An 11,526-nucleotide genomic window follows, 5' to 3' on the forward strand; every position below is an offset into this window, starting at 1 on the left:
TCACTGTGGGCCGGGACACCCACTGCCCGTCGCAAAAGTGGAGGGAACATGAGAAGTCATCATACCACATCTCCTTTCGGTCCTGTGATCCCCGGTGACCCCCTCTCGCCCTTGTCACCTTTGCGGCCCTGCAGTCCTGGGAATCCCTGCAGGCCTGGGGGCCCGGTGTACCCCTGGGGGCCCACTGGCCCTGGCTGGCCCTGCAGAAACAACAGAGTTTAATCACGGTTAATAACAACAGACGAGCATTTTCCAGCGTGCTGCTTTTGAAACGACGCTTTTCATTCTCAAAGAGCTATGATGTCCAGGGAACGTCACATGTAGACAGTTCTATCTCCTGCCACAATTGCCACAGAGTGACTTCTGGCTAAGAAGGAAGGCCTAGAGTGTTAAAAGAAAAGAACCATGTTAAATGTGAGAAAAACATATCATCCTAGATCACTAATGTCGCGTTACCGTGAAATGCTGGCATTAGGTTGGGATGAAAGAATCAGCTTAGTTGGCTTTTTAAAAAAGATTTTAATGTTTATTTATTTATTTTTGAGAGAGAGAGAGTGAGAGAGCGTGAGCAGGGGAAGGGCAGAGAGAGAGGGAGACACAGAATCTGAAGCGGGCTCCCGGCTCCCAGCTGTCTGCACAGAGCCCGACGCGGGGATCGAACCCACAGACCGTGAGATCATGACCTGAGCCAAAGTCGGACTCTTAACTGACTGAGCCACGCAGGCACCCCTTACCTGGCTTTTTTTTTTTTTAAATAAAAAATGTGTTCTCAGTTAACAAGAAAATTCCAAACAAATTTCCAATATTTTATCTCTACTCAGTATAATGCCTGTAACAGGATGGAAATGTATATGGCACTCAGGTATCAAAATGATCCCCAGATGTTTAAGTGATCAGATAATCTTCCGTCTACAGACATACCACACACACACACACACAGAGAAACATTAAAGGTGTCTGAAGCCTGTAACAATCCACGCCCGTGGCCGTCGGACATGAGTGGCCATTATTTAAAAAAAAGACAAAATGATGTGCCGGTGAGCACATGGAGAAATCAGAGCCCTCGGCACCGCGCGTGGGGACGTAAAACGGCACGGCCGACGTGGAACAGGATGGTGGGTCCTCAAAAATTAAATAGAGAATTGCCATTCCATCCATCAACCCACTTCGGAGAGAATCCTCAAAATCGCTGGGAGTGGAGACCGAACAGGTGCTTGGACGACTGTGTTCGCTGTAGCACCTTCCCCAGCAGCCAAAGGGCAGGTGCACGGCGCTCCCTGGGAGACGGTGAGTATACAAAATGGGGTCCATCCACGCCACGGGCGATTATTCACCTGGCCGGGGGGTGTGGGGGCCTCACCTCCCAACACTGCCGATGCCTGTGGACGTGGGGCCCAGGTGCGGGGGAAGCGGTCAGAATTTCCCTGAGGCGGAAGATACGGATGGAGGTTAAGATCGAGTCGATGGATGAGACCTGCCCCGAAGCTCGGGACCCCTGCCTCCTCCAACAAAGGGTGTTTTGGGATGCCCCCTTAGGGCTCCCTCTGGGCCAGGTCAGTTCTGGAGATGATGGGTTTTCTTGCTCTACCCTCCTCGTGTTCCGGAGGGTCCGGTCAAGGCGGAACTCACCAGATACTCCGTCTGAGTGCAAGCATCGCAGGCAGTGGTGAAGCCAGGGTATTCCGTGTCTTTGAACAACGCGGTAAAAGGGGGCTATCGCCGCTTTCTTGTCTCCCCCTCGTTGAGGAGGGTTGTGTTGGAAGGTGGGTAGCCCTGACCATGAACACACGAACCCCAGGCTCACTGTAGGCTAGCGCTCAGGGCCTTCCACATGCTACATTTGCTGGAAGTGTGGGGACAAAACGTGCTTTGATTCTGATTTTTACGGATCTTCTCCAGTCGTAATCATTTTTGTTTTGTTGGCACTGTTAGAATACCACCTTCTTGTGATTATGCGGTGTGCCCCAAGCCCCCGAACGCCCCCAGTCATGGTAAGGCTCGCACAGCGAGCGTCCTTTTGGGCGTAAAATGTTCTTCAGTAACACTGTCACTTTTACCATCTACAAAGTTCATCCCCATCTGGGGGGCTCACTGCACGCCTCCAACTAGGAGCGGCACCTACTGTTAACCACAGCAGAACATGTGTGTCTTCGTCATGAAAAACCACATTCTTGTCGTGCCTTCAGTAACCTCTCCTTGGTTCCCTTTGATGGGAAAAGTGATAGCGACATCATGTACTCACTTTCCTGCCATTGTCAGTAAACTTCTTTTCAGCCTTTGTTTCTTGGATGGGAAGTCTGGCTTTTGGAATGAGCCTTTCCTCTTCTGAGGCGTGCGATCACTGTGAAATTCCCGTAACATAACACAGACCCTTTAAAGGGGCTTCTAGCACATTCACAGTGTTCTCTACCCACCAGTTCTATCTAGGTCTAGAACATTCCCATCACTCCAAACGGAAACCCCGTACCCACTGAGCAGACACTCCTCACTGCCCCTACATTTGCCGTTTGCTCTCTGTGTCTATGGGATCTATCCATTCTGGGTATTTCACATATATGGAGTCATAAGTATGATACATGACCTTTTGTGCCTGGCTTCTTCCATTTACCATAGAATTTCTGAGGTTCTCCCATGGGGTAGCACCTGCAGTACCCCATTCACTTCCACGGCTGAATCATATTCATTGTACGGAGAGACCACAATTTGTCCATTTCATCCATTCATGGGCATTTACGGGGTTCCCACCTTAGGGCCACTGTGGCTCGTGCTACTTGGACGTGTACGTACAGTTACCTGTGTGAGTGCCTGTTTTCGATTCTTCTGGGTACAGACTTCGGAACGGAATGGCTGTGCCTTCTGGCAATTGTCTAACTTTTTCAGGAACTGCCAGACTGCTTCCCACAGTGGCTGCATCACGTCCATTCCCAGCAGCAGTCTGTGAGGGTTCCAGATTTCTCCATACCCTTGCTAGCACTCGCTCTTTTCCCTTTCTTAGAAGTTCTAGCCATCGTGGTGGGTGTGAGGATGGTGACATTCTGAGGAGTTTATCTTGAGCTTCTGACAGATGGGACATTTCACAAATTCCATCCAGCTTCCGCCCTGGGGAAGGGCCAGGAAGAGTCTGGAGAAAATCTGAATCAGACCTTCGTCCCCACGGACTGGACCCTCGCTCTTGCCCACAGTGCAAACGCTGTGCTGCTGAGGCGAAGTGGACATTGACGTCAAGGTCAAGGACCTTGCTCTGAATGTTTTAGTCATCAGGCCTGAGATCTCCCCGAGGATATCCTGCCGGCCAGGGCATCCAGTGTGTCTGTCAAGAGCAGTTGGAATGATCAGCTAATGAAAAGGAGCTTCCTCTGTGCTAATTATCACCAACTTCCACCCTTAGTGGGAAAGTCACGGTCGGAAAACCTATTTCCATCTCTTCCCTTCCTTTTGTTCTAAGTGACGTTAAAAATAAAAATTACCCCAGAAGGAGACGTCTAGTTTGAATGTCTCTGCATAAACCTCAAGGGCTCCTGAGAGTCTTGCGGCGCACTTGACAAAAGCATTCCTGAGAAACATTTCTTAAAAGCCAGCAGACGCTGTGAAAGGAGTGGAGGGACCATGTGCTGTGACCCCCGTCCCGCCAGGCGATCTGATTCAGATCTACGTGTTACTCGCTGGGAGACAGGACAAAGGAAAAAGCATCATTAAATCGCGTATCTTCTGGGATGAAGTGCCTGTTATAGGTTTTATTTTTAAAACTCTTTAAAAACGTTTCTATTTTTGAGAGAGTGCAAGATGGGGTGGGACAGAGAGAGGGGGACAGAGGATCTGAAGCGGGCTCTGCACCAACAGCCATGAGCCCGACATGGGCTCGAACTCACGAAGCAGGAGATCATGAGCTGAGCTGAAGTCTGACGCTCAACTGACTGAGCCGCCCAGGCGCCCCCGTCTTGGTTTGAAAAAACGGTTTATCTTATTTTACCCCCATGCCAAACACGTGACAACTGTCACCCCCACTTGAGAGGAGACAGCGGGGGCTCTGGAAGGAGCCCAGTATCGTGAAGTCGGGTTGGGGAGTGGGCCGGTTCTGAAGCTTCCGTGTTCCATTACATCATTGCTGCTCCGAGTGAGGTCCTCGACATGAACCAGCTCCACCTGGGAGCTTGAGAGAAATGCGGAGTCCCAGGCTTGGCCCGGACCCTCCTGGAGCTTCAGTGACCACCCTCCCCGGGGGGTTTCTTTGTACAGTAGCCCGGGAGGCTTACTGCTCAACACCCCTCCCCCTGCGACGTTCTTACAGAAGCAGGTATCTTTTAATAAAAATCTCATTTAATAAAAAATGAAGTCGGGTCTTAGAAGAACAGTTGAGTGTTTACTACATCAGGCAGAAGAAGATCTAATATTTACGTTTGTTAAGTACTATTTCTAATGAACTTTTCTGGGTCTTAGGCTTCAGTGGGATCTGCAACAGGCCAGAACCAACTTTGCTCCCTTTGAGGACGGAAGGTTGCTCATCATGTCTCCTTCTTGAAATCACTCCTGGAGCCCGTGTGGGATCCAGGGTCGGTGGTGGAAGCTGAAGTCTGAAAAGGTGGATAGAATGTGTCCAGACTTGAATACACATTGCTCAAATACCGCGGCTGCGGCCAGAATGCACTTCAAGGCCTGAGACTCTTACTAAGCTTTCCTGAACTTGGAATTTTCACTTCTGAGAAAAGGGCAGAATATAACCAGCTACGTGCATGCGGGGGTGACTCCGGGCCTGCGGACGCGGACGCGAAGGTGGGGCGCTGATCACGAAGTGGGGCCCGAGAAGCATGGCCTCACACGCGGCCCCAAGGGGGTGCCTGTTTCCATCCGCAGCTTGTTAACCTTACAGCTCTCTGTGGGGAGGAAGGAAAAAAAAATTGCTTCCTTTATCAGAGAAGGATAAAGAGAAATGTTTCCAAGGATAAAACCCTGCTTCACTGCACATCAGGATTTTTAATTTACAGTACAGTATTTTCCTGCTCGAATAAGAATAAGCTTTTCACTTACCGGCCAACATGTGAATAGTAGGAAATCCCTTCTCTTTCTGAAGTTGACTCTTCCTGTCTTGCCTTTTATGGGCAGCGGGCCCCAGCAGACGCCCCATATCCTCTCCCGTCCCCTGGGGGGCCCCTCCCTTCCTCGGCTGCTGGCGGTGCGTTCCAGGCCTTCCCGGCCCGTCCGATGCTGCCCTTCTCGGTGACCCTCTGGGGATTCCAGCCCAGGTCCCAGCTCGTTAGAAAATACGTCAAATGGCCTAGAAGCTGGGCAGGGCTACCTTTTAGGATCCGAGAAAACAATTCCTTCAGCTACAACTCAGACTTCGCCGCCATTCTTAGGGTGAGCGAGTTTTCTGACGGCCCTGGCCGGGTGAGTCTGTACCATTTTCTGAGCTCGTGATAACGTGGAGGCATCGGAACAGGGCAGAACCTGTACGATAACAATCAGCAGGTCACGAGCAGCCGCCCGATCCATGCGAGACAGAGCCCGTGGTCGGTCCGCCACCCTTTGTCTATGGCTTCTTTGGTGTAACAGAACAACAGCCCTGCCCCGGCTACCATTCCAAATCACGGATTCCACCTATATGAGGTAGAACTATACTGGCCTTGGAAGCCCTGCTCTGCAAAATTATTTGGCCCTGACCACAGCACCAGCATCTATGCAGAGCAAATACATCCACACGTAAGGAAACAAACCGTGACCCTCGTCTGTCTCCACGTACACATGTGTGGCCAAAAAGGGTCACAGACCCGAGTGTAGGAGCTAAAACTCTAACTTTCTGAAGGAAAGCACACAGGGAAGAGTCTTAGCGACTTTGCATTAGGCAACCGTTTCTTAGACGCGCCCCAGAGATCATGAACCATAAAAGAAAAATGTTGAAAACACCAGAAGGCTTGATCTTAAAGGTACCATCAAGAAATAAAGAGCAGCTACAGATGGGGGGGCATATTTCCAGAACACATATGTCTGATACGTGACTTTTGTCCAGAGTACAGACAGAACACCCAGAAATCGAGGACAGAGACACTCGATATGAGATCTGAACCCACTCTTCCTCAGAGAAGACGACCAGAGGGAAGCCAGTCCACACTGCTGCCACCAGGGAGGGCTACGGTCAGGACGGCCCCCCAGGGGTGGGTCGCCCGGCAGGATGGCGTGCCAGGACCATGCCGGGGAGGCTGCCGGTGTGATGCGGAATGGGCAGCCTCTCTGGGAAAGTGTGGCAGTTTCTTATAAAGTTAAACATCCACTTACCGTAAGACCTGTAGGTAAACGCTCATAGCGGTTTGGTTTATTTCAGCTGAAACCCTGGATGTCCAGCGGCTGATGAGTGTAGGAACTGGTACGTTCGTAAAATGGAATACCACTTAGCAACACGAAGGGGGAAATGACCTGATGTGTGCAACATGGAGGACGGATCTCGGGGCGTAATGGTGAGGGAAGCTCATCCCACCCATCCCGCTGGTAGGATGCCATGCTGATATCTGACTTACGACATTCAGAGAAAGCCAAACTAGGCAGAGGAAACAGAGCAGTGGTGGCCGGGGGTGGAGGCAGAGGGAGGGAAGAGACTGAGACTTTTGGGGGTCATGGACCTGTCTTCCTTCACAATTACATGTACCTGTACACGACTGTCAGTATCCACTAAATTGCATGCAAAACATTACCTCGACAAAATTAACCTAAATACAAATGAAGAGAAGAGTCTGGTGAAGACACACATTAAGAAGACAAGTCTGGGGGCGCCTGGGTGGCTCAGTCAGTTGAGCGTCCGACTTCAGCCCAGCTCATGATCTCAGGGTTCATGAGTTTGAGCCCCACATCAGGCTCTGTGTGGACGGCTCGGAGCCTGGAGCCTGCTTCAGATTCTGTGTCTCCTCTCCCTCTCCCCCTCCCTTGCTCACGCTCTGTCTCTCTCTCTTAAAAATAATAAACATGAAAAAGTTAAGGGGCGTCTGGGTGGCTCAGTCAGTCAAGTGTCCGACTTTGGCTCAGGTCATGATCTCATGGTCTGTGGGTTTGAGCCCTGCATTGGGCTCTGTGCTGGGAGCCTGGAGCTTGCTTTGAATTCTGTGTCTCCCTCTCTCTCTGCCCCTCCCCCATTCATGCTCTGTCTCTTTCAAAAATAAATAAATGTTAAAAAAAAAAAGAAAAAGAAAAAAAAAGAAGAGAAGCCTGAAGCTCATGGGCTTGTTGGATACGACTAAGTCCTTGTGGAACATTCTTACGAATGAATTTATAAGGTCACTAATATTTCGGAAAGGAAGAGGGAAGAGGGGACACTTTTAAAACGCCTTATTAAAAAAACACTTAGCCAAATATTTTTTTAAAAATGTCTGCCAGGGAGATGAAAAAAAAAAAAAAAAAAAAAAAAACCCCGAACTGCAGAAACTAAGGGCTGGTCTGGAGTCCAGTCCGGAATCTGGTCTGTGGCGCGTGATGTGGACAGAAAGGAGGGCCGTCCGCACTCAGCCCGCCGAGCGGCTGGACTGGAAGTGGGTCAGGACCAAAGAGAAGGCCAGGCGGTCCTGGCCTCCACGATGCACGGTCTTCAGAAAGAACACACCAGAGGCATCACCTCTACTCGTAAGATGCTGCTGTACAGTTTTACCTGAAATGAGTCACATTTTACAGCAGAGGAGAAATGGGTCATCTCCCTGTCCCCACCCACAGGAGCAGGACGTCTGCAAACTCTGCTCCTTCTTCTAAAAATAGGCAGCACATGGGCCGTCCCACTCGATGGCTTTTACCCCAATGTGAGGCCACGCTTTTTACAGTCTGGATGTGACGCTGCCTGGCATATGTCAGAAAAGCCGAACTTCTGGGAAAGCCTTCCCCTGCTTGCGGCAATAAACACATTTCGTTTGCCCGAACGCGACTGCTTGCCTAACACACCGACTTGGTTTCTCAAGCCTCCTGGCCCCCAAGAAGACACGGAGTTGGATGTGGATGAACTGAGGGCCTCGGGGAGCCCAGACGGCAGCCAAGAATGGGCTGGAAGAGCAGATTCTGGGACCACCGGTGTCTCGTAGGCAGGAAATGCTCTAACTGAGCTCTGACTACACGGAAAACAGTATTAGTGCCCAGAGTAACCGCAGCAAATGGCCTTCGTGTCCTTATGAGTGATACAAGGGCTGCTGGCTATACTTAGGTATCAGAAAGTGACAACCAGAATACGAGGCGATTTTGGAGTTACCAAATCAGGCAACCGCAGGTAACTAAAACAGCCGTCTACGTGTACGGCCTCAGTGGAGACCATTCATTTCCACGTGCCAAGGCTCCGCCGGTCTCCTTAGATCATACTCCTAGGCCACGCTCGAGTGTGACGTGACTCATGGCAGACCCTGTGCGTTTCTCTCACGGCCCCGTGATTGGCAAACAAGCCCTGGGGGCGATGCCTGCACAAGGAGGAGCCGCAGAAGACACCCGTGTGTGGGGCCTCCCGATGCTGGTTCCCCTGTTGAGGTCATCGACTGGCCGGCAGGAGTGCGGAATGCCTTTTGGATGTTGGTGGCATGGACCAGGAGCAGGACCAACAGTTCTATCTAGCTTGCTTTTAGACTAAACACAGTCACCTGAAAGAAAACTATTCTCGAGATTGGCATTATATTGATTTTTAAAAATATTTATTCTTGAGAGAGAGAGAGAGAGCATGCACACAAGCAGGGGAGAGGCAGAGAGAGAGAGGGAGACACAGAATCAGAAGCAGGCTCCAGGCTCCGAACTGTCAGCACAAGGTCCGAAGTGGGGCTCGAACCCACAAACCATGAGATCGTGACCTGGGCTGAAGTCGGATGCTTAACCCACTGAACCACCCAGGCGCCCCTGGAAATCCATATTTTTAACAAGGTCCCCGATGCAAAGCCAGGTTTGGGAGTCAGGGGACAAATATAATTCTCACACAGGACAGGTGAGGGGACAGCCCAGGGAGGTGGAGGTCTTAACCCACAGCTCTGCTGGCCCTCTGCCCGAGAGCACTTCATGACGTCCTTCTGATAACGCTCCAGGTGTCCCTGCCATGGTCAGGGTGACCCCCTCCGCTGACTCTAGGGGCCTGTATGCTTGTGTTCGTCAAGTGAATGTAAGACCTCCTCTCACTTTACAACCCAAGGACTGCTTCCTCACTCCCCTGCACAGAGGACTGTGTGACCGTCCCCAAGGTGGACGGGAACTGTAGCCCAGCAAAATGCGTCAGGATGGAACTTTCCATATTTTCAGCATTTACAATGTTTTTGCTTCCCAGAGTTAAAGAAGAAAACTCCCAAGGGTCAGTGACCTTATTCCAGTGATTGAAAAAACTCCAGCAGGGGCCATACTGGTTCACTCTGGTTGCTTTGGATCTGACGATGCTCCTATATCCAGTCTTTGGAGACTCCCGGGGTCTCCTTGGGAGGACCTGAAACCCCCACCACTCATTTCAAAGGGAGCCGGTCTCCACAGAGCCCAAGATCAGACTGTTTCCCAGAACACTATGCAGTTTGGGGCTGTTCTCTTGATCCCTTGTAACATTTTGTTTTCTGAGGATAATGATTTCATTCCCTTTAACAAAATGAGACATCCCTCACCTTTTAAAAGAAAACCTGGCTAATGTACCCCAAAGTAAGTCATTAGAAGTTTTAAGAGCAGTAACCATGTTTTATGCGCATTTTGTGAGAAGTTGGAAGTGATGAGTTCAAACAATGGATGCAGTTACGCATTTAAGTTCACATCCAGCTGTGGAAAAGCAGCTTGGCTCGGAGCAAGTCAGGCAGGGCTGACGGAGGTCCCTGTGGTCACAGGAAACATCACTATGTGCACTGTCCTACCCTAGAAGGCTGGGTAAGCCCTGAAGGTGGTGGTTTGCCACCTGCGTAGGCCTCAGGGCTCCTGAGTGCGGGGTGACGTGGGACACTCCCTGCCAAGTGGCCTGACGGACGTTCCCAACACCAACGTCCCTTACCTACAGGTGTTGGGAACAGGCTGCTTGTAGACCACTTTTACAACCATTATAACAAGTTCATGGTTTCTGGGGCACTTTTGAAGCACAGTGCCAGTGTGTAACACTGTGGGGGGCTATCGCCCTCTGGTTCTATCCCCCAGTATGCCAAAGTGTGTCACCTACAGCCTTAGATCCCTCCCTCACTCTGCTCCAGACCACAGAATTACTGACTACCGGCCGGGCAGGTGATCTGGTTCTGCACTGTTGGGGAGAGGGCTTTTCAGGCGTCAGCGTGGATCACAAAGGCAGAGCACCCAGACTCATGGGGAGAGATGCCGGCCTTATCAAAACTGTGTACGATCGGATAAAGAGAGATCAGCCGCCGAAATCAAGACCTAGGAAACCAGGCCAGGGTTTTGGAATGCCAGGACTCCCGCCCCCAGGGATTTACTTCTGGTAATCTTTGAACCACGCTGTTTTGAGGACAACTGTTAGCGATAAACGGAACATGCTGGAACCATTCTGCACAACCACCGTAACTCAGGAGGAGCAGAGGTTACGGACAAAAGGGGTGTTTACCAACGGGGGTCTGGGAAAAGCTATAAAAGGAAGCTTTTCGACACTAGCTGAATGTTTCTTTTTACAATAAAAATTTCACTCTGTATCAACAGAAGACACCTTCTCACTGCCTCCTCCTACACTGCCTGTCAGAGGAACGCGGTGCAGTTCCCGCGGCTGGCACTAGGTGGCAGTCAGTCGCGCTTTTGGGAGTGAGACCCCGCCCCACTTCAGACTTCAGGTTTGTCGCGTCCAAGATTTTGGGACTGTTCTGGGTGACGATGACCCCCTTCCGTGGGACAGAGGGCAGGTCCCTCAGTTGTCACGGGGAGCTAACCTCCCAGGGGAAAAATTCTGATGAAAATGTTCACGGCAGAATTCCAACGGTGTCGAAAGAGCGTATCAAATTCCGATTTTCTCTTCACGGGGCACTTGAACTAACAGTAATTAATTATCTTGTACTTCCCTTCCCTTTTGACTTGCCCAAAGGAATGTGTTCTAAGTACACAGAAATAGCGGAGGACCCGTTAGACCCAGACCCAGTGCAGAGTTCTGGGAGACAGCAAAGTAATAAGTGCAACCAACATTTCTAGAGTGGAGCGTTCACGGTGCGGAAAACTTTCCACCAGCAAACGGATTTAATCCCCATGGCACCTCTACGGGGCAGGTGCTGTTCCCATATTGGCTCTGAGGACGGATTCGTGCCCAGCTTTGTGGGACGTGCCCAGAAGGCAATGTCGAGGCACCTACGAATGCCCCTTGAGTAACGGACATGACTTGGGACCCTGAATCATCTGTTTCACTGATCTTCACGAGGCTACAACAAAGCCAAAAGCAATGGCCAAAGTGACAAAGCCAAACAGATGTACGCCTGGGGTTCGCGCAGACCCAACAGAACAGAGCCAGTCACCTCCCTGGGAGATTATCTGAGAACCTGCTTCTCTGCTTTAACCCAACGCTGCTCAATTGCCGCCATTTCACGGCTCATTAATCCGCTTCCTGCTAGAAAGTGACCGGGGCAGAAAGAGAAGGTG

At 50.8% G+C, this 11,526-nt stretch overlaps 1 protein-coding gene and 1 long non-coding RNA gene across 2 annotated transcripts in view; one reads left to right on the plus strand and one right to left on the minus strand.

The window, feature by feature from the left end:
* COL4A2 (collagen type IV alpha 2 chain) overlaps window positions 1-11,526 on the minus strand; it is a 172,433-nt gene that overhangs the window by 71,821 nt on the left and 89,086 nt on the right. Inside the window, exon 4 of the mRNA XM_040487084.1 lies at window positions 66-200. Within this exon, the coding sequence (XP_040343018.1) occupies window positions 66-200 (135 nt within the window). The remainder of the gene's footprint in view (window positions 1-65; window positions 201-11,526) is intronic.
* The window catches only part of LOC121037711 (uncharacterized), a 13,970-nt gene continuing 2,542 nt past the window's right edge, over window positions 99-11,526 (plus strand). The window contains exons 1-2 of the long non-coding RNA XR_005793935.1: window positions 99-216; window positions 4,053-4,056. This is a non-coding gene — a long non-coding RNA (uncharacterized LOC121037711). The remainder of the gene's footprint in view (window positions 217-4,052; window positions 4,057-11,526) is intronic.

This window comes from Herpailurus yagouaroundi, unplaced genomic scaffold (genome assembly GCF_014898765.1).
Source record: "Herpailurus yagouaroundi ecotype Mexico unplaced genomic scaffold, PumYag 164, whole genome shotgun sequence".
In the NCBI taxonomy this organism is placed as follows: domain Eukaryota; kingdom Metazoa; phylum Chordata; class Mammalia; order Carnivora; family Felidae; genus Herpailurus; species Herpailurus yagouaroundi.